General features: G+C 38.9%; 1 protein-coding gene across 1 annotated transcript in view; it reads right to left on the reverse strand.

Moving 5' to 3' along the window:
• TRHDE (thyrotropin releasing hormone degrading enzyme) overlaps positions 1-27,684 on the reverse strand; it is a 209,869-nt gene that overhangs the window by 178,084 nt on the left and 4,101 nt on the right. The window contains exon 2 of the mRNA XM_032105718.1: positions 24,766-25,039. Coding sequence (XP_031961609.1) covers positions 24,766-25,039 — 274 coding nt within the window. The remainder of the gene's footprint in view (positions 1-24,765; positions 25,040-27,684) is intronic.

The following is a 27,684-nucleotide window of genomic DNA, read 5'->3' on the forward strand; positions in this document are numbered from 1 at the left end:
TGAGGGTATGGAAAATGAGCAGAAGTCTGGTGACAACCATAAGTCTTGTTTTCTCAGGCAAGCATGGATTAGGTAACCTTGTATCAACACAGGAATCCACAATTAAGGATAGGTATCCCTCCCACCTACTTCGCACAGAATTAAAAGTAACTTTGTCAGGTGTTTTAAAGCAGCTTAGAGTGCTTTCCCATTATGAAACAGATGTTTCTGCTCATCAACTGGTGTCAGCAAAGCCATCCTGGGAATAATGTCTGTTCTTTAATCCTTTCCTCAAAGCCAGCAAACTCCACATAAAGCACTGTTCTTGGGAGGCCCCTCCAAACAAGTTCCAGTCCTCTGTGTGACTATACCCACAGGTTCAGCCCAGCACTGGTACATCTGGGATCTTAAAATGATTTAAAAATCTCAGTTCAGAAAGGGCTTATGAGTAAGTTTAATTTAAAATACGCGTTTAAATTCAAACATGCCTTTACATGGTATAGTTACAGAAGGCCCTAACATTTCAACAGAGCAGTCACTTTCAAACTTTATAAAGGGGGACAAAATAGTGGTTTGCCCTTTACTTCACCTGTAAGACTTCAGCAGCCAGTGACACTCTCAGCTGAAAAACACACGCATTGCTTCTGTACTTAGAAGCTTCAATTTACTTGATAATCTGAAATCTTTTATCATTGTTTTGCTCACTGACTATTGTAGGCACAGGTATTGCTTTTACTAATGTTACAGAGATAAAAATATGGTTACATCACACATTTAATATAGCAGACATGTCTAGATCCAACAGCCTCAGCTGTGAACTCCCTGGATCACTTCTGCAACCAAGGCATTGCATCTCAAATGGGTTTTTAAATGTGATAAATTCAAAATAAATAACAGTTTGCTACACACACAAACAAGCTACAGGCCAGGCTCCGCTAAGAATGTGTATGAATTGTTTCACATGTGCACATACCTCCAGAAGTTCTGCGTGGTGCAAATGCAATAAATTTTGCAACATTGATAAGTAAAGGAGAGAGAGGTGGCTGTACTGAAATACCAATTTTGCTGTAGTGAACATAGATGTGATAATGGGAAGAAATTACAGAAGAATTACAGAATAATGAATCTCCTATTCATTATTCATCATGGACAATACTCAAAAAAGACTGCATGATAATGAAATGTGCTTATTGAATACCGAAGGAACAGCTCACCTTTGTAAGATGATTTTACTCCAAACTGAGCACTGCACTGAGCCTTTTTTGAATATAAATAAAACAAAACATGTTTAAGAAATTGAAGAATTTTCTTAGAGCTAGCTGAAACCAATGAGCATTCAATGACCTGATACTTTCTTAGGAAACACCTTCGCTGGAGATTGGACGGAACTCTTTTTTATAGTAAGCACAAATCGTCTTGGAATCCTCATTTGAGACTGGTTTAACAGACCAGTTAAAACAAGAGAAGTCATCACTAAAAATAAAGTGTATATGAAAGAAATGGTCACTGAGGGAGCTACAGCAGTAGAGAGATATCTCAGGAAACTAAATGCAAGCACTGGGGGGCATGAACATTGTTGCAGGGCAAGAGAAAGAGGCTTTGAACAGAAGTAATTTATATTCCTGGACAAACACTTTTAGCATAACCCTGAAGGAGAAAGAAGTGAGAGAAACTTCTGGAGTTCCAGGTGACAGTGGAAAAATTAGGAATATTAAGCAAAGGGATTGCCAGGTATTTTCAGAGGTGTGAAAGAGGGCATGGGACAAGCATCTAGTTGTCTCATCAATTTCTGATCTGAACCAAAACAAATGCAAATGCTCCAGCCAAAGGTGCAACAATATATTCTACCAGGAGGCAAAACTGTCATGCCGACATGCTGCAATTTCTAACTTGAGATCATAAAATACTTTGGAAAGTTAATGAGCTGCACTCACATATAAATCCAACCAGTGCTCAGCTGGCATACAGTAAAATACTGGCTATGTCACTGACCACAGTGCCATTAAGATTAATTTAGAGCACTTAGAATCTCTATCATCTTGTTGAAATGGCTCAGGGACAGAAAGTGAACATGTTAACAACTAATGTAGAACAAATTTAATTGCAGACACCATTTCATAGCCATTTCAGCCAACTAAGACTGCCACAATCTCGCTACCACATACTCAGTCATTCAGGTTCAACTCTTCTATTACATCAGCACTAGAGTTCACCTCCTCTCACAACAACCTGCCAGCCAGATGAGTCAGCTAACTACATTAACCAGGTGGGTAGTGTCCAGGTAGCCCAGCTTCCTCACCTGGTCACCATGAGTTCAGAGCTAAAAACAGCATGAGAACACATTTGTGGAGAGAAGAGAGGACCATGACAGGAGAGAAGAGAGGACCATGACAGACTGGTTACAGATAAATTTGAGTTGTTACAGAACTTCAGCCTAGGAGCAAGGTTCAAATTCTTCTGAAGTGCTATTGCAGGGAATTCAGTGTTTAAACTGTTGAGATTCCCAGTGGTTAAAGCTTCTTGCAGTCCTTTGCAGGTGTAAAACATCAGCATAGCTTTAAGTAACAAAGCACAAAGATTTACATTATTTACCTATTACACATAAAAGTTCTGTATCACAACCCCAGAGGTAAGATGATGTGAACATGTTAACAACACGTTAACAACAAAAAGCCAATGATGGCTTTTTCCTCCAGAAAAATGTGTCTGCAGTAGATTTACCCCAGTGGTTAACCCCAATTTTAATTTCCTTTGGTTGGGCTGGGATTGGATTGAATTCTCTTATTTCAAATACTATTTATTCCCTATTCTATAGTCAAAGCATTCACATCATGCATCATTCATAAATAATATTTCACCTATTTTTGGTTAAAAAAAGAAGAGCTACAGAAGTATACAAGTTTAAAGAAAGTGCTAAGAAGTGGCTTACAATGTTCAGCAGCCCTATAGCATGCCAAATTTCACCTGGCTAGAGACTGCTTTGCCACAAGCACACAGATGCTACCTGACAGTGATTCCATTTGAAATGATACTATGCAAACACTGTAACTGCTTATTTATATTTTGGCATTGTCTGGAGACTGTCAATATGACAGCACAATCTCCCTGTGCTTAGTCAACTACATAAATAGGAGCGAGAGATGTTTGTTATTCTCAGTCTTTCTGCCTAAAGAATAACAGGCAAAACATGAAGAAAATGAACTGTTATCATCTTCATTTTATACATGAAAGTTACAGAAAGATGAGCTTAATATTAGGAAAAAAGTCTAAAAAAGAGCCAGAAATAGAACTTGACTATCTCTGCCCCAAATCGATAAATCATCTTTTCATCATAAATCAACAAATTACTTTTCCTAAAATAGATTTTCTGAAAAACACCACCTTTTCCATCACAAATTTAAAAAAAAAAAATTACAATCCTGTTTTTAAGTTCCTCAGTCACAACATGTTTTTCAAAAACCAAACCTAAACTTTACTCCAAACTGTAGACCTGTATCCCTCAAATTGCTTAATTTAGAAGCATTCTGAACACTGAAGTCCCCCACGCTGACTCATGCCTAAGAGTAGCCATCCCATTCCCATAACACCTTTTTCCAGGTGGCTACCATGCTGAGACTTATTTAGCTTTGTTTAAAGGCAAAGGTTATTTTATTATTCACTTAAAAGTAATCACTTTAAGAGATGTCAACACAGTGGTCCCCTACAAAATGGCTAGTGAGTAAAGTGATGCACTTGTCCAGGGCATAACAAAAAAAGCTGGGAGGAGACAGAGACAGACTGTACCTGACAAACCAAAGATGAATGTAAGGCGATGTCAATACTCTCATGTTTCACATGAATTCCGCACAACCACAGTGGAAACCAAAATCTGGTAGATATAAATTTCATCCTACACATCACATGTTTGCAGTAATCTTTATCAGTATTAGGAAAAAAAAAGTAAATCAGTGGTAAATAAAGGAAACCACTGACAAAACACAGTTGCAAGAAAAGCAAAGCAGAAGCACAGCTCACCTGTGAGTTCAAGAGCATTTACTCAATGCATTGCTTTACAACAGCAGCAGTAAGCAAGAGGAACACAGCAAAGTATCTTGTAAAGTTACATGTAAACTCAATAGAAAAACTGTTTGCAAGGTAAACAGATTAGAGCTGTAAGGTACTAGATTTTAAAGTACTCTTTAAAATTTGTTGATATTGAAGAAACACAGAGCTTTGTAGACAAGTCTGTACTGCACTGGACTGAGCTGGAGATTTTGTGAAAAATTGTACCTAGCCCTTAGGAGGGAGAAAAATATGAACATGGGAAATTTTGTGCCCTGACTGGTACAAAAGCCATAACACAACCAAAAAACAGGTTACACCAGTAAGAGCAAAAGCCTTATTAACAGTGAGAGCCCCTTCAGGCTAAAAGGAGCAAAGAGACAAGCAATTAGGCCAATGAAAACAAAAACCATAAACCATGAAATAGGGAATCAAGAAATCAAATTTTTTTTATGAACACACACTAAAATCCACTAAAAAACTTCATTAAGATCTCTGGTTCTCACTCTCAACTAATGTTTCAAATTTTTTTTTTAAATCTCCAAATTGACAGAACAATATAAAAATAAAATAAAAAAGCTAAATGCACTAATAATATTAAAACACTTTTGTTCAACTAGCCCCTGACAAAACCATGGGCGGCTTAGGAGAGAGATAGTTATCTATCATTAACATCTCCAACTAGAAGGATTTCAGCCCCTTTCTGAGAATTCCAATCTCAGTGTAAAACATGAGAATCAAAAGAGGAAATAAAATTCAAAAGCAAATTACAATTATAAATAGAGAAAACAAAATAGAAGGGCTGAATCAATTAAAACATTATTCCTGGGTCAGGACTCCCATATGAGAAAGATCCAAGGCCACAACCAGGAAACAAAGTGATTTACCACCTGACCACCAGCCAGGAGACACAGATAAGTGGCAAACTGAAGTTTTTGCACCATAAGACAGAAAAAGCTGCAAAATTCAAGTACTCTTGCATGTACAAACTTAAGCAAATAAATGTGATGACTCTGAAGCATGCTGGTTTTAGTCTACAAAATACACATTAATGTAACATGTGAATTGTTTAAATTTAAATACTATAAAATGTTTAACTGCAGGGTTATTAATCAAATGCCTTCCTATATATTAAATGCTCAGATGTTTATGATTACACAAAATATTTTTGCACATTTTATCATTCAAATTACTTTCTTCATCTTCAAACTTGCACTGCTCAGGACATATTTTCTGTCAGGAAGATGCACGTTAATCAGCAATGTCCTCTGCATGCCTATGGAAAAGGTCAGTTTGCTAACAATGCTTTCTCATCAGTCACACAGCTCAACCACCACATCTGGTTTACATCCAAACAGCCAGCCAGTCAGCTAAGCAGCTGGGGTTAAACTAGGTCTGGATGACTATCATACAGGTTTCCTAAAGCAAAACAATTTGCTGAGAGCTTACCTCTTCATTCATATCAACGTGCTGGCTAGCATTAGATTAAAATGGAGTGTTTAAGACAGGATCAATTATAAGAAGAAACCCTTTCTTGCAAAAAAGTCAAGGCAATTCCTTTCCCAGGAAGCTAACTAGCACAAAGCAACAATATGGTCCAATGGATTATAGGAAGATGGGAAGAAGAGGAAAATTTTCTGACACCTGGTATCAAGCACGGTGATCATATTGCAGGCAAAACTGAACGTGCACTAAAGGTTTAAGTCTTAAATAGCATGTCAATTAGGGAAATAAGAAGACAAAAGTATTTTTACCATCATCATAGCTTCAGCTCCTAGCATAATAAAATGGCCTGCACAGATATGTTTCTTTGCTGACAGTGGAGCAGATCCCTGCTGTTTGAACAGTCCTTCCCTCTCTTTTTTCTAGCTGACGAAGAAAGCTATTCCCTTGCTTAGCTTCCAGCTGACATTCACATCAATATAACAGCTTCATTAATGTCTCTCCTTTTAACGCTTTCTTAGAGTCTAAGATAGCATTCCCTCTCATGAGACATACCTTGCACAGTGCAAGGTAAACCTTTAAAACAGCACCCTTTATTTGCTCCCATCATATCTCTACCCACAGCATAAACTGTGCCTACAACTGGAAGATATGCAGATTAACAACAATTAGGAACAATTACTGTGGCAATATCAACAGTGTATGGGCAGCAAGAGCCTTTGTGTACTTTAGCAAGTAGATACCAAAAAATGCAAAATCTTTTGGAAGCTTCCATGGATAAAAGCACTGGCAAGGATAAAACGGGACCTTGCAAGGAAGGTTCCTCTAAGTTTAACATATCAGAACAGGACCTCAAATAGCCCTTTTCCCCAAAGTTTCCAGTGTTTGAGTGTTGTTGGCAGGACAGTGACAGACAAGATCTGTTCCGCAGTTTGTATACTCTTAATATATGCAACAAAGTATCAGTGAAGATTGGAAACTTGAAACTTGATTTCCATAAGGAACAAACTGTCACTAACACCATGGGGATGTGGAAAGATTATTAAAAGCAAAAGCAGACTAAAGCTTAGGCTGAGAAAATTAAACTAATAAAAATTTGAGTTTTCAGATCAGTCTACAAAGTGAAGGAAACTGCTACCAGAAGCTTCTAAGAAAAACATTTGTATAAATATCATTGACTAATATTCTGGTGCCAGTTTTGCCTAAAGTTCTCAAGTAGAGGCTACTGACTCTAAAATATCTACTATACTTTTCCCATGAAAGTGCTCAAAGCTGTCATTTTCTATTAGGTAGAGCAAAGGGGGAAGAAAAAGATGAGGGAATAAGAAAGAAATCCCAGGGAGAAATATTGCTGCTGTATTGCATGCTCACAGTGCTGCTGAGTCCTTCTTAAATGGAAGGCCAAAGCTTAAAATGTTCCCTGGTTCAAGGACCAGTCAATCTCATTAACCCAGCCCAAGGGATTAAGGCTATGAGACAGCCAGCTTCAGCTGCTGGACTTTAGGGCCTCCAGAATGCCACCCACCCCATGCATCCCTGTGCATTACGCTTACAAATCCAAACAGGTCTCCTGACTTTTACTGCATTTTACCATTGCCCAGCTTGCTGATGAAAAAAATTTAAAAGGGCAGTAGTCACAGATTATGTCTAACAGTTATTAGAGAACTTCACCTCTGGTATTTTTTCCCTAACAAAATGAAAGGGTCTCATTCACTCACAAAAAAGAAAAAAGAACTAAATTAACCACAAGATCACTGCAGGCCTGTACGTGGTGAGCTCAGGAAATGGTAAGCTTTTGAAGGAAAAGACACACAGAGATGGGAGCATTTTCAGCAGTAGCCTGACCTTGCTTGTGAGGAGAGTTCCTCTCAGCAGCAAAGCATGGCACAGAGGAGCTGGCAGGCGCACCAGCATCGCTGCGTGTTACAATCCAGCACCGCTCAGAGACACGTGTATGGCAGAGGCAGAGCCATGTCTGAGCTAATAAATCTTGACTTGCAACGCAGCCAACGACCTGGGACACGATGCTCTGCTGACAATGCTATCCCACTCTCCATTCTAGATCCCATTAAGGCTTGTACTTTTACTCCACTGTCCACTGAGAATTACTCGTCTCTCCCTAAGAAGAGACGATGAGCTTCATTCATTTTACGCCAACACAGGAATGGGGTCAAGTATGAGCTGTGGAATAGCTGTAAGTCAGCTGAACAGCCATCGTTCTCCACATTCTTTTCCATTATTTTCTGTATCTAGACACGGTAACACAGACCCTTAAGCACCAGCCAAAGCCACTCCAATGATCTCTGACCCAAGTTTCACCGATGCACGCTCTGCAAAGCACACTCACTTAAGACTCTGAGAAATTACTCTTGTTTGAATGTTGATTTTTATTGTCATTTGAGCTGAGATGGCTAAGGGCTTTTCAGACTCTTGAGACATAGGCATCCTGAAAGCTCTATGAATGTTAAATAAAAACAGTTTAATAGGTGGTGGCCTTTGAACTCATAAAAACCAAAGCATCTCCATCACACTGAAGAAAGTGCAAATATTTTGGAACAAACTCCAAATCCTATGTCACTGAAGGCTTGGGAATTATGGAAATAAATCAATTTAGAAGGTTGCTCACATAAGATAGCCAGTAAGCACAGTAAGGAAAAAATATGATAGCACTTCCTGCCATTTTGGTCCTGCATCTTTAGAAGAAAACTGAGAAAACAAAGTAAATACAAGTTTAAGAGTTCATCTACACTGGATGCTGCAATGCTTGAAGAGTTGATCTGTGATGCATTTAGTCCCACACGACATAGCATCATCACAACTATACAGTCTCTCCAATTAAATTTGTGGTATTCTAGACCTGACCTGAGTGGATATGTTACCTATTCCTGCTAGTTTATATAACAGCAGCTTTCCTAGCTGTACATTGCACTGCATTCATATGAACATATTCAAGGACTTAAAACTTACAACAATCAATATCAACACAAATATTTGGAAAGTAAAGTAATGGATGAAACAATAAACACCCTGTGAATATTTCTGACTCATTTAACTCCTGTGGTAAGAGTCAGCAACAAATTAAGATCATTCTGCGGACACAAAACCAGAGTTCCCAATAGGTTTGTATATTGTAATCTAATCTGAAAAGGAAAAAGAGCTCTGGTTCAGAAGTCTCCTGTACACTTGTGGATTCCAGGATTCATTTACTGAAATGAAGAAGCTGGAGAAGAACAACCCAGAAAACAAATGTATTTTCAGCTGTACAAGGTGTTTAGAGGCCATTTGCAGTAATTTTGAGTCATTATAAACAGCCAATAGCACATTATACTAGTATGAAATGCTATCCAGAATGTGGAACTTTAACTGAGAGGGAAGAGATTTCATTATTGCTATTATTATGATTATTATATTACTATACTGCAAATAGGTACTGTGGAGACACAGCATCCATGATTACAGAGTCTGTGATTCCACAGTCAGCTATTCAAGAAGAAAATTCCAGCTTGCAAACAGTTTGCAGATGTTCAAGACTTCATTAAAAATACATTGTCAGATCTGATCAGGAACAAAATGCAAGTTTGCAGAAGTCTTTCAAAGTTGTTGTGGATTCCTTTTTGTGTTTTGATTCCAGTGTAGGCATATTCCAAAACGAATTCTGTTTCCATTGTGAGTTTACCACAAACAGTACAGCACTGTGCTAATGCTTAACAAGTTGAAACATAACTATTATTTGAAGATAAAACAGAAAATGCACTTTTATTATTTCTTTTGATAAAATGAAATTGGTAAGTTTGCCAATTTTTTTTTTTTTACTACTTCTACTTTCAATTGCAGTGTAATTTGGTCATGTAGATACCAGCACTGCCATCTATAACCCTCAGTGGTAACTCTGCTTTCACCACCCTGAGGTTCAGCTGCCTTCATGCCCAGGTCCATCTCTGATATTTGCCTAGCTGTATAACTACTGAAAGAAAGCTGCAAGGAAGTCTGGAGGCAGAAAACAACATTAAAGTTACAGACTTTAAGATTGTTGAGACATCAGCATTAGGTCAAGGATTCAAGAAGAAAGTACCAACATGAAGGTATAAAATCACAGAGCGTGGTTAGCTGGCTGCACTGGGAATCACCACCACCAACAGCGTTGACAGAGCTGGTGGAAGATGGCAGCTCAGCAACACTGAGAGTCTATAGAAAGGAGCCACACTGGACAATTTTATCCAGCCAATGCCTGCCACGCCAGCAAGGATTGTGAACAGTGGTGAGCACACTAACACAGAGCCTAGCACCTCATTAACTCCTAGGTATCTTTTGTGTGCATTATCAAACAAATAATTGCTTTACACTTTGAAGATGAATGTATCCTGTATGCAGAATCTTTTTTATACCCAGCCCAAACAATGTAAGAGTGGTTGAAACAGGCTTTACCTTGGCAACAACGAAATTCCATTACTGGCAAAGCCAGTAACTAAAGAGGCATCAAACAAGTAAATCACACTCATTCTCAGGATTTTATAGAATAAGGACATCTATTTCCCCTGCAATCTTCTAATAACAAAGTAATCTTTCTTTATATAAATACAAGAATAAAATACAAAAGGCATGTACTTTATTTAAAACACTGTTTGGGGTTAGCCATACCGGGCAATTGTGCATTGCCACTGATTTGATTTTCATTATACTGCACTGACGGCAAAGTCATTTATCTTTTCTGCTCCCAGTCTCCTTTTATCTTTTCTGTATGCTTCTGTACTTTTCCTCTATCCTGCAGTGTTGCTGAATGCTGATGAGCAGAAAATGGTACAAAACCACAGACAATCTCTTTCAGATTAAAAGTTCAGGTACGGAAGGTCCAACTTTTTTCCATATTGGAGTTTCCAAAGAAAGTGTATATCTGGCATTGTCCAGGTATATAAAGATCAGTTAAATACTTCACTGGCTGTCCTTCTCTAGACTAGACAGACTTTCAAACAATGAATGATGTTTCTCTCACAGTTCTAATATGTTTTCCATTAAAAACAGAAATTATATTCCTGTCACTGTAGAAAAAAAAGGAAAAGCAGGTTTCCACATACCAGAGCCATGATTTTTTAACTTTTGGTTTTTTGCATTCAACTTGTTATATTTGTAGATTACTAGCATTCCATAAAAATCAGGAAAAATGGCAATATAAAGAAAAAAATCTTCCTAGCCTTATGGTACTTATCCCTTACATGCTAGCATCTCACCAGCGATGTGCATACAACTGACAACTATCAATTCACCAGCTGAACTTGCCATTATTGGTTTGTTAGTATTGAATCAAGACTGACTTAACCCTGTTTCTCACCAAAACAAAACCTAAGTATTTAATGTCATGAGAGACAATACATCCCTCTTGAAATAAAGTGGAATAAAAATTTGTTTAAAAAACAAATGTAACAGAATTACAGGCAAAACACTATAGCTGATGCTTCACAAAGCAGACACTTCAGTTGTATTTCAGATCCCAAAGGTCTCTGTGTTGTGCAAGACTCTACACAAGATGGTATCTGTACCTCTGCTGTTCAATAGAGTTAATAGAAGTTAAAGAAGGATTCAGAACACACCTGAACAGATACACTGGCTAAAATGCACTCAGAAGAGTTGAAGATGTTGGTCAATCTCAGCACTGCAACTGCAATTGCTAATGTTACCAAGCTTCTCAGTGACTTGAACTATAATTACCCATGACTTCTAACAACAACCTTTATATTCCCTATTCACCTGATCAGGTGTATATATTAGCACACTAGTAGCATCATTTTCAGCAAGACATTTTAGTAAACTTCCATGAAAGTTCCATCCCACAAAACAGAACACAGAACTGCCATCTTCTTGTTAGCCATGAACTCTTCTGCCACACCAGCAGAGATAAGCAGTAAGGAATGTGTCCAGAACCGATGTGGACAAATAAGCAGAAAAGTGCTCAATCTATCACAATTATTCAGAACAGTCATATGAACAAAATGCTACAGGTGAATCTCATGACAGCGAGTGGCTGGTTGCTAAAACAGCAGAAGAAATTTAACACCAGTAAGTGCAAAGAAATGTAAACAGGAAAATATAACCATAACTATGCACACACATTAGTAGTCTAAATAAGCTATAGCTCAGGGAAGAATTCTTGGGAATCACAGTGACCAGCTCTCTGAAAATGTCAGCTCAGTGCTCAGCAGATATTCAACAGGCAAACACAAAGTTACAGCTGATTAAGGAAAGAAAAAAAACCCAAAAAAATTACTATGCCACAGAACAAACTCCAGCACATAAACTTTGAGCACTGTAGGCAGTTGTGGCACCACCCCTCTCTCGTTCAGTGTTTCAAACATGCACTGTAGAACTTAAAATACATGGAGAAAGGTGATAAGGATAAGAAGAGATGGGAAGTGAATCCCATGCAAAGAGAGATTAAGTATTTTGAGTTCTGAAAAAGGACAGCTAATCTATAGACTCAGGACTGGTACACAGCAAATGGAGAACAACCAGTCACTGCTCATCACATAAAAAGAAGAGAGCAGCCAATGAAAATGTGGAATAAATAAATTTAAGTAAATGAGACACACAAGTACAACTCCAGGTCAGGGTCACTGACAAACTAGAGATCAGGAGTAATACTCCACAGATTGTCTTCCCCAAACTGGTCTCCATATAGGACACAGGAAAATATTTTCCTCTTTAGCTGTTCTTACATTAGGTGTGTAGTGTTTTTTGAAAAATACTGGGAAAAAATATCTCAGTGTAAACTAACATGATTCAAAGATCAGCTCTGGCTGTGGGTCCCTTGAACAATGTCTCTTCTTTGTGGATAACAGGACTTTTTCCTTCAACTATAGTGACCAACACGGCTAGACTCCAGAAAATAAATGATAATGGTTTCTTAATGATCAGGCGGGTGAGGTGCAAATAGAAAAACAGTAACATCTCCCTCCTCTGAAGGATCTTGCTTGTAATTCACACATACCAAGCACTGGCATTAACTTCTCCACCTGGGCAATAATGACAGCAGCTTGGATGTGAAAGACTCATGGTTAGAGGGATGCTTCACAAAGTTAGAGAGTTATGGTTAGAGTCATCTTTCTCAATGACACCTCCACGAGTCATCAAGAGTGGCAAAATTCCTTCATAGAGTTTTATATTGTTCTTTCTCCACATTTATGATGGCATATCACTAAAAAGGACAGTTGTGCATTTCCTCCTCCTCTCAAGTTAGATCCAGGACTATCCACACATTGGACGAGATGGTTCGGTCAAAAGATTATTACATTTTTTTTAGTTTCCCATTGGATAATTGCAGGCTCACTGTCCAACCACAGATCACTAGATTTGACAGAAATGATACAGCAAAGTGTGCAGGCAAGGGAGGGGGAGGAACAACACAAGTCTGTTCAGTAGCAGCTTTCAGCTACACTGCTTTACTCACAATGCTAAAATGCAATCTATGGTTTGGCAGCACTATTCAAACTTAGTCTGCTGAATGGAAAACACACAATTCCTTGGACCTGAAAGACAGGGAGTCTGAAGTGACTAGAAGCCACAAAGTAGTCACCAAAAAAAGAAAGAGAAGGACATGAAAATCTGTGGTCAGAGGTCGTTAGATAGAGCAGAGCTTGTCCAAGTGACAGAACTCAATAAATATGGAAAAGCACTTCAGCTTATAAGTGTTAATTGTAATTACTACAACAGTTCAGCTTAATGAAAACATCCCAGCTTCTGGAAATCATATCTGTATTTGAGAGGAAGCAACTTTCAGAGCAGATTCTGCTGGGAAATCAGTTTTGGTTTCTTCCTTATGTAGGTACTGCAAGGTGTCATTGTACTGGTGAGATCAGTTACGGAACAGAACGTGTCATTAAATGTATTTAAATACTTCAAATGCTGCTAAAGCACAAATGTACATACAAAACAGCCCTCAGGATATTTCTTCTTAGCCATCAACCCCTGAATAACAGAACTGTGAAGCCAGGAAACTCTACACTACCAGCTGCACTATGATTCACGGATCCTTTTTATCCTCACAATACCTCATGGTAGTATAATCATTCCTAGTCATGTGTGATTCATCAAAGTATTTTGTAGTAAGGACAAATGTTATAATATGCCCCATTGTAACCATGCAAATTACTTATCTTCATTTCCATACCTAAATTATGCTTTCGCTGAACTTTTTCCGCTGCTCAAGCAGCTCTCATGTTCTAAGCTAGTTCAGCATTTCAAAGATGTTTCATAGCAAGGAGTCTCAAGTTTTCTGAGAGGTGGCCTTCTTCATCCCCTTTTCACTTTTTCTAGCCTCTTTATGCTTTACACATCACTGTTTTGAGAAGGTTTGCACTAGGTTCTTAACTCTAAGCTACCACCCAATCTCCTCTGTATGCCTCACATGTTTCCTGTGGACAGAAGTTAATGTTAAGTTCACTTGGCACACAAACTACACAGTACTTGCCTCAGCAACTCTGAATGACAGGTCTTCTGTGGATCATCACAAGCCAAGCCATACAGAGACAAAAGGAAAAGTTTCAAACTTTCCTTTTCTACATCAAGATACATATTCCCAAGGGATTCATCTTTCTGCTCTCTTGGGGCTCAATAACTTTAATATACTCATTGCTATGCTGTCCACAAGAGATGTAATATTTTTCAGTAGGAAAGTTAATACAGTCTATTTCCTAATCCTCTGCCTCTTAAAACTTTTTTTTAAGTGATTGTCAGGGTCAGCAGGTGACTGCAATGCTATTTTAGAACGGCTCATATTAACTGTCTAAATATCCACTTCAGACCTAAAGGTCTTGGCTAAAGAATAAACATTCAACAGCCCCAGAAGAAGTGAAATAGAACACAAGTACAAACCAACACTCCACATTTCACAGTTATAACAAGACATCACAATACAGCTTGAATACAACCTGAGCATGGCATGATAGGAGACTTCCAAAGAAGGGCAGAATGCTACTTCTACCCCTGCTGGTGCTTATCGCAGAAAGGTTGTATAGTAAAAGTACTGTGGACTGAAACAAATTGGATATTCCCTGTGAAAACTCTGTTCTTTTACTTTAGAGCTGCATATTTAACAATTTAAACATACAGCATTGCTAAGGAATAAAAAGCAAAGGTTAATGATGAGAAGAAAACTAAGTTTGGGCATCACTCCCTTTCCATCCCCCAAATCCAGTTAGTAGAATTTCAGTAATATGAGATGAATTATTCCTTTAGTCTTGTGAGAGGAATAAAAAACCCAATGTATGTCATCTCTGATACAGCAGTTGCCAAAAATCTATTTATGAATGCATATTCATTCATATATATGACTTTGAATGAAGCAGTACATGTTATCACTCAGTGACACTCCTACATACAGATGTCTGAAAAACAGCCATCTACCTACCAGACAAAAAAACTAAAACTATCAAACTTTCTCATCAGGTATAAATCAGTTTCCCTTTTATCCCATGGTATTTAAAGTTCAACAGTGAACTTACAACATTGTCAAATTTTAAACATATAGGAACACTTTTCAGTAAAACAAAACACAGCATGATATTATTGTTGTTGAACAATGGATGGTGATTTATTTAGCCAGGGGACTGAAGAGCTAAAAGAAACACACGTGGAATGCAATTGATTCAGTAGGTATACTTTCTTTGAAATTATTCCACAGGAATACATTTCCCTTCTTTCTCCTCCACCTTTTATTTCCTCCACCTTTTATTCCTTTTCATCTTTATCAACTGAGGTACTACTTGCCATCCTGAGGATATGAACTCTTAACTGACATTCCAAGCTACTGTGACTACCAAACTATCACCACGCTTGGGAAAAGGAGGGTGAGAGCGGAAAAAAGTGTGGGCACCCCCAGAGGTAAATGCTAATAATCACCTTTTGCTTCTTATCCTCTCCCCCACACAGTCATTTCAAATAAATAAAATATTAGCCTTCTTGTTCTGTCCCACATTGCCACACAGCACCACTGCATGCTGGGAAACAAAATGCATTGCTAAACATTTTTCATGATAATCCACTGTGGGATAACTTTTTAAATAAACTTTAGGTCATTTACCCTTCAAAGAAACATAATCTGCTTTCAAATTATGCTGTTCCAAATACAAAGATAACATGCTCAGTTCTCATTTCTAACTGCTCTTGCTAGGTCTCAACAGCATGCAGCAGCCAGAAAGCTGCCAGGCAGGAGCAGCAGAGGATCTCCTAGGGGTACCATTCAGTGGAACCAGGCCAACAGAGCTGGTTCTCTGGCACCTGTCCCCACCCCAGTGCATGAGAGGCATGCCAGGGGACAGGGCCACATGCTGAGCTCGAGCAGTTGGACAGTCACAGCAACCACTACGAGCTGTAATAAACTTGAGAATGAGAGCATTGCCTGCAAAGGCAGTCAATCAGCCTGGCTATTTCCACTACTGCGGAGTTTGCCCTGTGCAAACAACACCCTTTGAGAGTAGCAGGAAAGGACACGTGAAGCCATGGAGGCTAGACCCTAGACAAGCACGTTTACAGATTCATAGAATATGCTGAGCTGGAAGGGATCCATCAGGATCATCGAGTCCAACTACTGGCCCTGCACAGCACCATCCCCACGAATCACTCCATGGGCCTGAAAGCATTGTCCAAACGCTTCTTGAAGTCTGACTGGCTTTGTGCTGTGACCACTTCCCTGGGGAGCCTGTTCCAGTGTTCAAGCACACTCTGGGGAAAAAAACTTTTCCAGATATCCAACCTAAACCTCCCCAGCTCAGCTTCATGCCATTTCCTCGAGTCCTGTCACTAGTCATGAGAGTGAAGAGATCAGTACCTGCCCCTCTGCTTCCCCTCATGAGGATGTTGAAGACCGCAATGAGGTTTCTCCTCAGCCTCTTCTCCAGGCTGAACAGACCAAGTGACCTCAGCCACTCCTCACAAGGCTTCTCCTCAAGACTCTTCACCATCTTTGTTGCCCTCCTTTGGACATTCTCCAATAGCTTTATATCTTTCTTACATTGTGGAACCCAAAACTGCCCCAGCACTCAAGGTGAGGCCTCCCCAGTGCAGAGCAGAGCAGGACAATCCCCTCCCTTGCGCAGCTGGTGATGCTGTGCCTGATGCACCCCAGGACAGGGTTGGCCCTCCTGGCTGCCAGGACACTGCTGACTCATTTCAACTTGCCATAGACCAGGACCCCCTGGTCTCTTTCCATAGTACTGCTCTCCAACTTCTCATTCTATTCTGGCACCTGATAAAAAAAAAAAATCCCTCAGAAAAGGTACCTGAAGTGTGAAAGCACCCCACTGGAAGAGCAAAAGTGTTCTGTTAACCCTACAGATACCTTAGTAGAAAAGCAAACTGACTATGTATTCTATTAGTAAAAATGGGGGTAAACACTATAAACCTCCAGGCAGCAAAAAATACTGGGACAAAGGCAAAAACAAGATGGCATTTTTGCAGGTTCTCCAACATGAAAATAACAGGTCAAGGCAAGCCTAAAAGGTGAACATTACAGACACCTGAGGGGTTGGACTGGCAACGGGCATGACTCTCTGAAACTTTCTCACCTCTGCCTATAAAAATTGTGAACAAAAAGGCTAAGTGTCTTGAACCTGTAAGAAAAATATGATTAAAACTTACCTAAACCCTGGAGGAGACATTGGTCTATAAATAAATAAAAGCACACATCACTCTCCTCCATCAACAAATACTGTATCTGTCACTCAACTAGATGTCAACTAAGTCACCTGCCTCTGTAATCCATTTTCACTGCATAGAGCACAGTTACTACAGTAGGTGTGCAGGAAAACACTGGCTTGACTGACAGATGTTCAGGCTGGTGCAGGAATGTGTTCACCTTTACATTGTTCTGGAGCGAGATACCTCCTACAGATGATTTGGCACATCATTTTTGCTTTTATAGCAAGAGCATGACTCTTACGGAAACACGCTAATAGACTCCTGCTACTTCCTTGGATGTCAGAAAGCAGAATTCATATTGATGCCAAGGACAGACGAATAAGTTAATGAAGTCAAATATGACAGCACAACATAAGAAGCATACGGAGACATGAAACAACATAGTACAAAAAGCAGAGTGCAGCTCAAGTGTTCAGCCTTGACTAGGGGTTGCATTGTCACAGCACATACTACTAAGCATATGCTCATTAGCACATGAAAGGGAAGGGAAATAGACTCTCTTCTCTTACATCTCCCTCCTTTCCTTGTAATGTGGGAGCAGGAGGAACTGCAGGCACTTCACTCTACTCTCATCTGGGCAAATGGCAGAGAAGGAGCGGGTTAGGGTTACTAAGTCTCAGACCTTTCTTTCCTTTCATTAGCCAGCAGAGACCCCAGATGAAGCAGCTACAGGCTGAACTGCTCTTCAGTGTACAGAATTACAACTAGGAAGCTGTTCTGGCAACCATCAGGCCAGGAATCATGTGCTGCCTCTCTCTCCTCACTGTAATTGCAGGCAAGCCATAAACCTACAAAATAGCCACAAATTAAGGAACTGATTTGTGCTTTTTGACAGGCTTCTTGCTACTACATACAAAGTACACCACTGCCCCCAGATACTTTCAGGTGATCTTCCTAGCTTAAAACAAAACAAAACAAAACAATGTTTCCAAACTCAAGTCTTTCAATTCAATAGTATTACTTGCAGAGTGTACCTGGGCACTTACATTAGTAAAACAAATACCACATTTAAATACAGCATGTACTACAAGTGCTGACAGCAAGCAATTTTTAAAGGAGTAAGCACAATAAATGTACACTGTTTTCCTAGTGCACTCGACTTGCAAATTCAACCAGAAATCAATAACAATGGATTGCAAGTTTGCAATTTATGTTTTTAACAAATTCCCTGGCATATTCAGTTTAGCATGGATGCTGATCACATAGGTTTTTGTTTGTTTGTAGCATGTTTTGTAGCTACAGTATTTAAAAATTAATAAACTAGAAGTCATTTTCAATATACAAACCTGAAACAGAATGGGTAAACAAATATTGATGTGGTGAATCTGAAAAAGCTAAGATTTCTTTGGATTCCTATTGTATTATAATACAGCTTCCCACTTAAAATAATTCACAGTAGTAAGCACTAAACTGAGTAAAAGATACTTGCAGAATCAGCCTGTTGTTACTACAGCAAAAATTTCACACAAGCAAAAGAAAGCACAAACACACCTATCCACATCCATGTGTGCTTTTCTAGCTCAACGTAATTGCATACTTCCCAATACACTCTTCCTAACTTGCATTTTATTTTTAACTGTTTGATAAAAGCTGTTCTGAAAAAGGTGAGACTGGGACATTAGTAATAAAAAGCAAAAACAAATGGCCTTCACTGTAAGATTCAAGAACATATAAAGATTAAACATTACAAATCTGCACCAGGCTTCAGAAATATGTCTGGTACTTCCTGTGATAGCCGTTACCTGTTTATCAGATAAACGTGTGGCCTCCCAGTGGTAAGTGATGGGCTAACAAAAGTTAAATTGCAGGGCTTCAAAAGCAGAGCACAGCTCTGGAGCTGGGCTTAAATTCAGGTTGCAGAGGAAGAAAATTTTAATTGAAGACCAGTTTTACTTTTGATAGCAAAATCATTCTGCTGTAACCAACATGCTCACCCACAAAGAACTATCTAATGTATAATTGCTTCAATACTGATTAATAAATAATAACTGATGAAGAGACTTTGCTGGCAGTCACTAACCATCAGCTGAAGAGAGGGCCTAAGGAAGAGCCTCGGGCCTTTAACCCAGGCAGTCATTAGCTGACAGAAATTGCCTGGTCTTGAGGTCATTCTTGCTATTAGGTAAAAATATTAATACATTTTCCAAATACAAAATAATTTTATAAAAGCTACAGGCTGAACTGCATAGTAAGTGCACAATTATTTTATACAGGACTGATATTCTCAGTTTCTTCTAGCAACTAACAAATGACAAGACTCACTGGAAAAAAGTTATTCTGCTGTTCAACCTGGGGTTTTTTTCTTTTTCTTAGACTATTAACGAAAGGCAGCTCTTTAGTCTTCTCAGACTGATCACCACACTTCAGAGAGAGGAATGCCCAACTTGCATTGCCCACCTGGAAGCACTGTACAACGTCCACTCATCTTGTCTTAAGGACATGAATCAAGCCATGGTCCCATGCTGGAACTAAACCAACATGAGCTGCTGGACATGCACCGATTCTGACCTAAATCTGCTTTGTGGCTCTGTTCACTAGCTCTTCCGGGACAAAAATGACTTTTCATTTGTGCAGAACTAGGCAACTATTAATGCATGGATCCCATTTTTGTGACCACTATATCTTTTTGAGTTATATTAAGCTAAACTGAGTGAGCTCCCCAAGCACATGCCTGAGAGAATTCAATGCCAGGACCTTCATGCAGGCTCTCTGCAAGCCAGAAAGCACTACGGAAACAGTAATTGTCTTACTTTCCTTTAGCCAGATTATTAGAGCTCCTCCTCATTGGCCAGGGTAAGACTTAAATGTACTGTAAAGCTTGTGAACATTAATTACATCTTAGATAAAGTAATACCAAAACAAAAGCAGTGCAATAAAGGTTGACCTTATTCTGGCATAATTATTACTGTAAGATCTTTCTTAGCCTTAAGGTCTTTGTATCATGACGAAGTACTCAGCACTGATGACACTACAATAACTTTTAATACAGGTGAAACCAAGACACACCTGGTCTTGGAGGTCTTTTCAAAATGGAACGTGCATGGGTTCAGTCACACAGTGGACGTCCTACCCTGAGCAGCTGACCCAGCTGTGGTCAGGCACACACTGCCAGTCCTGCAAAACGTGCTGCCATCACTTTGAAATAGAAGCAGGAGCAGGAAAAGTGAAACCACGCTAATTTCTTCTTTGGGTACTGCCTTCAGCATTTCTCCTCCCACTCACCACCACCCAGCTAAATAGCCACTTTCTTTCACAGCTGCTCATTCCCATCTTCTCTGGTTACTGTCTGCACTTGTCTCTTTAACCACCGCACTCACAATTCGATCTGACTCCACTCCTTTCCATACACTTTCTTGTTCTATTTTTAGCAGATACTCCCCCTGACAAGAGAAACACTTCAGTGTTGCCAGTTGGCATTTTATTTCCATACCCATCTCCACATCCCATCCACAGGAAAAAGGAAGAATAGGAGAAGATTAATCTCCCAGAAACATCTTTTCCAGCAATATATTCATCTCCACTGATACATTATGTGCTCTCTCCTTCCACTAATTCAAAAAGAGAAAGAATTTACAGGGGAAAAAAAGGAATTAAAATAACTTACGAGACATTGAAAAGCCAGGCGGGAAATAGTGAGTTTCCATGTTCACCTGACAAAGGAATGAGAAATAGAGGGTTTGGAGAATAGACGCACTAATCCAAAAAGGGGAAAAAATAAAGCAACAGTAGTAGGGAAAGGCCTGGTGGATTGAAAGCACATATAAAGACAACAATGAAGGAAAGAGACACAGAGATGATGGGACAGACAATACAATCCAACCAGCAATATTTTGCTTTTTAGAATTACTGACAAAAAACATGATTAGGAAATGCAACATAAGACTAGAAGCAAGCAAGCATGTGGAGGTAAGTGGAGTTTTGTAGATTATTGTACTGTGCAAAGATGCCAGCATACAGATCCCATGATTTTGCCCAGCTACAGCTGGTACAACTGCTAGAGCCATACACTGATCAGCTAAGCCTGCCTGTAAGGGCATCTGTCCTCCCTCAAAACAGCATTACCTCAGGCACCACCCTGGTAGAATACACTGCTCCCTAGTCCATAGCAGCATAGATGACTGCACTGCACCACTGTCCTTTCCACAGGAATAAAGTCCCTGCCCAAAGACAAAGGCAGTTGCAGTGATTCCCTGTAATCCCAGCTGAATCTGAACAACATACTACATACCTGTAATGCATGTAAAAAGTCAACTCTGCTTTTCAATTACCTAATCTGGAAGGGATGCAGATCAGACCTGTATGGACTAAAGAGTTATGGATGTGATAATGATTCACATCCACTCCTAGAAAAGAACTGCTTGTCTTAATTCCCTTTGCCCAATTAATTTTAGTGTGTGAAATACAAAACATCTTCATGCAAGAATTATATAGGCTATAGCCACAGAGGTATTTTGATTGGCTACCTAAGCTTTCCAAAAGACAGCTTCTATTTAAAACTTGACTTGCATTGAATGTCATGCTTAGGTTTAAACTAATTTTGAGTTCAGTGGCATTCTTTGAGAAAATATGAACAGCTAACATTTAAGCAGTTTTGAGGAAAAAAACTGCTTTTCATCTCACAGCTACTTCTGTTCTTCAGAGAGATTATCTACCTTTGACCATAGCACTTTATTAATACTGGTCAGCTGGAAGAGAAGTGAGATTATGATCATTAGCATGCTGTCAAAATTTGAAAGGACAGCCCACTCCCCCCCCCCAAAATGTTTCGTGAACCAAAACCAAGTTCATAGAAGTGCCAAAAGAAAACCACAAGTATATGCAAGCTGGAGTGTTTTAGGTGTCTACTAAAAAATATAATACACACTGCATTAATTAAGATGATGATTCACCAATATAAGAAATAGCCTATCAAGATGCTTCAGCTGAAGGTTTGGATAATTTTCCTGAAAATGCATTCATTTTTAGAAGCAAACTTACTTTTATTATACATTTAAGTTAATTGCCATGGTTATGGGAGTAACTACATTTTAGTAAAAAGTGGCTTTGAAGGAAACTAAGACATTTGAAATTCTATGTGCAAGGATTCAGATAATTTCAAATTCACCCAGTAGCATCCATGAACTCCTGGCATTGCAATACAAGAGACTCAAAAAGATGGATTACCTCAGCAATTCATCTGAACGAATGCAGCTCTGAAGTGCTTGCCGTGAGTTCATACCTTAAAAGACACTCTTTCAACAAAACTGAACCATGATAAAAGATGATCAGATCCCAAATGGAACTGAAAAATAGCAAGATATATTTAACCAATAACCCAGTGCAAGCTATTTTGGTATTCCTGGGCTTTAATACACCTCTGTGATAAGGGCTTTATGAAAAAACAGGAGCTAAAACTCTAGACTAACCAAACAATTTTATGGGATAAGAGACTATCTCAATCTATGGAGGATTTTGGTCTTCAAGTCTTCACAAAGATTAACCTACTAATTTCCATAATTGTTGGCAATGTTCTGTACCGTGCTACTGTCAAGCAGGTGGGATATACATATATATGTCCTACATGAGCTGAACCAACAGACTCAAGCATAATTATAAGGCTCTAGTAACCACAAATTCCTAACAAATGAATACTTGGACTCTCTCTTCAGATTCCAGCTAAATCTAAAGTCTTGTGAACAGTTTTGGGAAACACGAACAGCAGAAAGTTATCAACTGTTGTCTACAAGACGTAAGTGTGCCTCTGTCTTCAAGGCATAAAATATGTTCAAGCAGCAAAAAAAGTACAGGACATGAGCTCTAAAGAATACTACAAGAAAATGAGTTAAGGAGAAAGTAGGTTGCATGTTTCAAATTGATGGTCCTGAGGTCCATCCCCCACATTTCAAATATTTGCTTACATCAATAGCAGTGATAGGAGAAGGAGTAACAGTTTCAAAACAAAAGTGGGCAGCTTTAGATTAGGTGTTATGAAGAAATCCTTTACTGTGAGGATGGTGAGATACTGGAACAGGCTGCCCAGAAAAGCTATGGATGACCCATTCCTGAAAGTGCTCAAGGCCAGGTTGGATGTAGTTTTTCAGCAACCTGGTCTAGTGGAAGGTGTGCTTACCCATGGCAGAGGGTTTAGAACTAGATGGTCTTTATGGTCCCTTCCAACCCAAACTCTTCTACAATCCTATGACTATTACAAAAGTCTCAGCAGTTCCCATATCACATACGGGTTAAAGCACCTCAGAGAACCACTTCCTAGTCATACTTCCTCCTTTTGTCGTGCCAGAGAGTAGCATCACAGTCTGCTGGTCATGGTATAAAAGGGCTGAAGAGGAGTGAAAGGGCCCCAGCATCCTACCCAGCTGTTCCAATAACAAAAACAAGACTTATTTGTTGATCCCTTCAGTATGGCCTATGTGAGATATGCCAATGCTGTCCTGGGTCTGCATTCCATCAGCGCAGCCTTGAATCCATGCTAGGGCTCTGGCAGTAGCACAAAAATCTGGACCAGTGAACTGTTTTGGCTGAAAACTTACTACATTTTCAGTTATTTTTCAGGTCAGTTTTCAGTCAGGTCATACAGCTGTACAGCTGACGACAGCTGGCAAAAGGAAGGCCAAGAATACCTTTGGCTCAGAGAAGGTGGATTAGCTCCCTCCACTGCAGCACAATGCTTAGGCTGGCTCAAAGTGTTTAAGGAGATATTTCCTGATGTGATCAGTCTGCAGCCGTTCCTCATGCCCCAGGCTACAGCACAAAATCATACAGCATTTGCCAAAGTACAAGGTAAGCACCCCTTTGCTCAGGTTCACAGTTCAAACTGCTGTCTAGTCCTCTACTTCCAGAACTAGCTCTGTTTTGTTATTCACAGTAACTAAGTAGGAAGGGTTTCTCTGTATGTTCACCTGAAAAATCAAGATGACAGTGCTATGAAATATTCTATTAAGTTGACAGCATTTCTCATGTATGTTTTGTCTTGTTATACAGTTCTGAGCTTGATATTTGTACACAGAACTGAAACTGACATAAATAAAGGGTTTTCTCTCTTATTTTTTTTCAAGGCATAACTCCTGGAATCATGCCATATTTGCAAAAAACAGATCCAGAAACTTAGTGCTTCCGTCAACCTCAGGAAGTGGATAGGTTGCAAAGTCCTGCTCCTGAGCAAAAGATCTAAAATAGAAATTACTATATCAGCCTCCTGAGCTAGCATACAGCACACCAAGAGACACGTCAGTACTGAAGGAAGGAGACTGGAACTTACCAGTAATACTGCTTTCTTTTAATAGTATCATGAACTAGTATTGCAAAGGCTACAGGAAAGACAAGAAAAAACTTCCCAAGAAAACCAAAGTGTAGTTTAACTGCATATTTAGAAGTTTAAAATTTCATCAGATGACCACACCTACTAAGATAACCATTTACAAAAGGCCCAAGACAAACCAAAAATGTTAGACAAACCTACAGGAAAGGCCCCAAACAATACACACAATCATTAAATAGACTAGCAAATTTTAAAAATACCAATCAAGAAAATACTTTTAGGTATTTGCTGGTACAATCCCTTTACAAAAAGTGAGGGTTTTCAAAGTAATGAAATGTATTTGGTACATTAGGAATACTTACAACTACTCCACTCTTGGTGACAGTTTCCCGGTATGTAAAATTGCACACTGCCCAAGCCAGGTAATAGGTGGACATGAGAGGGGTCTGTGAGAAGTGATCTGTAACCCATCCATCTTCTTCAAAAACAGAAGTTTCAACTGGCATATTTGACAAAGATAAGTAAGTTGCTTGATGTCTGATGCTGATTTTGAATGTGGCCTTGTAGATGGGCTCGTCAAAGCAAGGAAAGGCTTTTCTGGCGTGAGTAGGAGAAAACTGTGTAACACCAAGAAACCTAGAAAAGCAGAAAACAAAAAGAAAAATTGATTACTAACTATGCCTAGCACTTGATTCATAGACATACCAAATAAGACGCTGCATGACTACTGTGGTTTAAGGGGGGAAAAAATACAACTGTACAAAATATACAGTGTTTGAACACTGCTTTATCACTTTCTTACTACCTCTACTGCAACACAATAGATACAAATTAATGGTCAACAAATTTTCTACTGATTTGTAAACATCACACTGACATTAAATAAATCAACCCTCACCTTGCGTTAAACTTCAGGTTCTAGCAGTGTTGTTCATCAATATGTGGGAAGAAAAGTGAGCCACTGTTGGTTATATAATGTAAAACAAGCAGACTCGGTTCAAACCAGGATTTAACAGCCTTCAGGGAATTCACTCTGCCCTGAGACACTGACAGGGCACTTTACCTTTCTTTGGGCATGAGAACTTACGGTCACACAGTGCACTCAGGAGGGTCATTGTTTTCCACTGCTGATTACTTCTCTACCGGCTGCATGTAGGTCTGGGACACAGTACTATGCAGCACTGCTGTGTCTGTGCACATCCAAAAAAACATTCTGTGAGCTTTGCAGAATCACAAATGTAAGCAAATGATTAAACCAGCACAAAGTATTTCACCATTCTTCTACATGTGCTTTTCTCTTCTGGTGTATTTTATAGAAAACAAATCCATGTTCACAGTTAATGGGTCAAATTATGGAAAGATCTCTGAAGGAGGAAAAGGTATTTATTGTGCACATATGGGAAGAATGGGAAGGCTTTAGCTTGACAATAAAACCTGTAGCTGGCTTCTTTGGAAATAAATAAATTTTGATCCAGATATAGGAAGCTTTCTAGATAGAGACTTATATTTACACATTTGGAGAAAACCTATGATATTTTTGCAGAAACAGGAAGCTACACTTAAAAGGTTGACTTACGGAGTTTGGTAAGAGTATTTTCTGGAGGCATGTAGAATGAAAAAATTACCATGAGCCAACCATGTAAATTTAAAGGTAGCACATATGTAGGCTTTTTGAGTGGTATTGATTCATGTCTCACTTTCCAAGGCTTCATCTGTGGAAATAACCATGCAATTCTAGATACCAGGCACACATTTATCAAAATTTTAGAGGCTGACTAATCACCTGTTATTCCTCTGAGGGAAAAGGATGGGTGGATAGCTTTGATGCAATGAAAATGGTGGCACCTATTATTAATCAGTCTATAACCATTATTCTGCAGTATGATATTCTAACACCGACAGAGCAAAAAAAATAGGTAGCCCATAGGGAAAATAAAGTATCTAACTTTTTCTAAAACTTTTTGGATTTTACACATATTTTGAAGGCAATGAAGAAATAAGTTTATTAAAATGTTACACTTTTTTCTTGCTATAGTGCCTGATAGAACTATATATATATGTTTTCCAGTGAATTATCACCTCTTGGAAGTAAGGATGACTTTTTAAAAACTTCAAAAATTTTTTCCACCACTGAAGCAATTACCATTGGTCTTTCTTCTAAAATAAAAAGCCTTTTTGGCTAATAATTATTGAAGGAATTCATCACATTTTTCTTGTCTCATTACAAAACATGGATTATTAAAACCATAATTTTGCATAAGGTTGCTAAATCTAAGGTAAAAAGTTGGTGCCAGGTATCCAGTATTAAGCCAAAAAAATTCCATATTATCAGTGGATTTGCACTACTCCAACAAAGCCAAATCAGCCAATTAAATGAAGCAAAGCAACTTAATTTATATGCAAAGTATTTCAAGTGGACCTGATTCTGCATTCTAGGCACACTCTAAACAGCTACAGACATCAACAGAAGCTTCAAGTGAGCATGGAAAACTGTACTGGCCTGTTATTAATAAAACAAGAATGATGAACTTTCCTCTGCAATTAACAATTTTAATGAGCTCCGACACACACGTAAATGCATACTTAGGAAATACTGTTTATACTGTGACACTCTCTAAATAAGGAAGCTTTCCCTTGTCTCCCCTCCACATCTTCACCCCACTTCTCAGAGATCTTATCTTTTAATTCATCTTTTAATACATTTTAGGCCACTGAAACAATCCCTTCACCAGGCTAATAAACCCTGGTAAACTCTTCATCTTCTGTGTTTTTACAGATAGACAGATATATCCACATAGACGTAATTGGGCAAATACTGGGCAGTCAGTATTTCATACTAAAAATACATCAGTTACCAATAATAGTGATATTTATAACGTGCATTACTATCAAACATCTATTTGCTTGCTGTGCCATAAAGCAAAACAAACAAAATCTTAAAACTGCTTTAAAAAACCTAACCATTTACTTTTAAAGAAAACAAACAAGCTAAATCCAAAACATTGTTTCTGTTTATCTATTTCACTCTGTGTTCAAGTAAACAAGCAGACTTCTATAGCATGCCAAAAGTGAAGGGCAGGCTGACTATTTCGTCCTTCCCTTTACACACCTCTCTGGGTACCAACACTTTTACCTCCAATTCCTCAAAATACCACCATAAAAGGTTGTACTTGAGGGAAGGACAGGCTCACAGCCTGTCTTCTCACAATACGCATGGCAGTAACTTACAGGTGTTTTAATTCTGTCTTGTCTATTAAAGGAAGCCATGTGTTTCCTCAACA

Source organism: Corvus moneduloides, chromosome 4, assembly GCF_009650955.1.
Source record: "Corvus moneduloides isolate bCorMon1 chromosome 4, bCorMon1.pri, whole genome shotgun sequence".
In the NCBI taxonomy this organism is placed as follows: domain Eukaryota; kingdom Metazoa; phylum Chordata; class Aves; order Passeriformes; family Corvidae; genus Corvus; species Corvus moneduloides.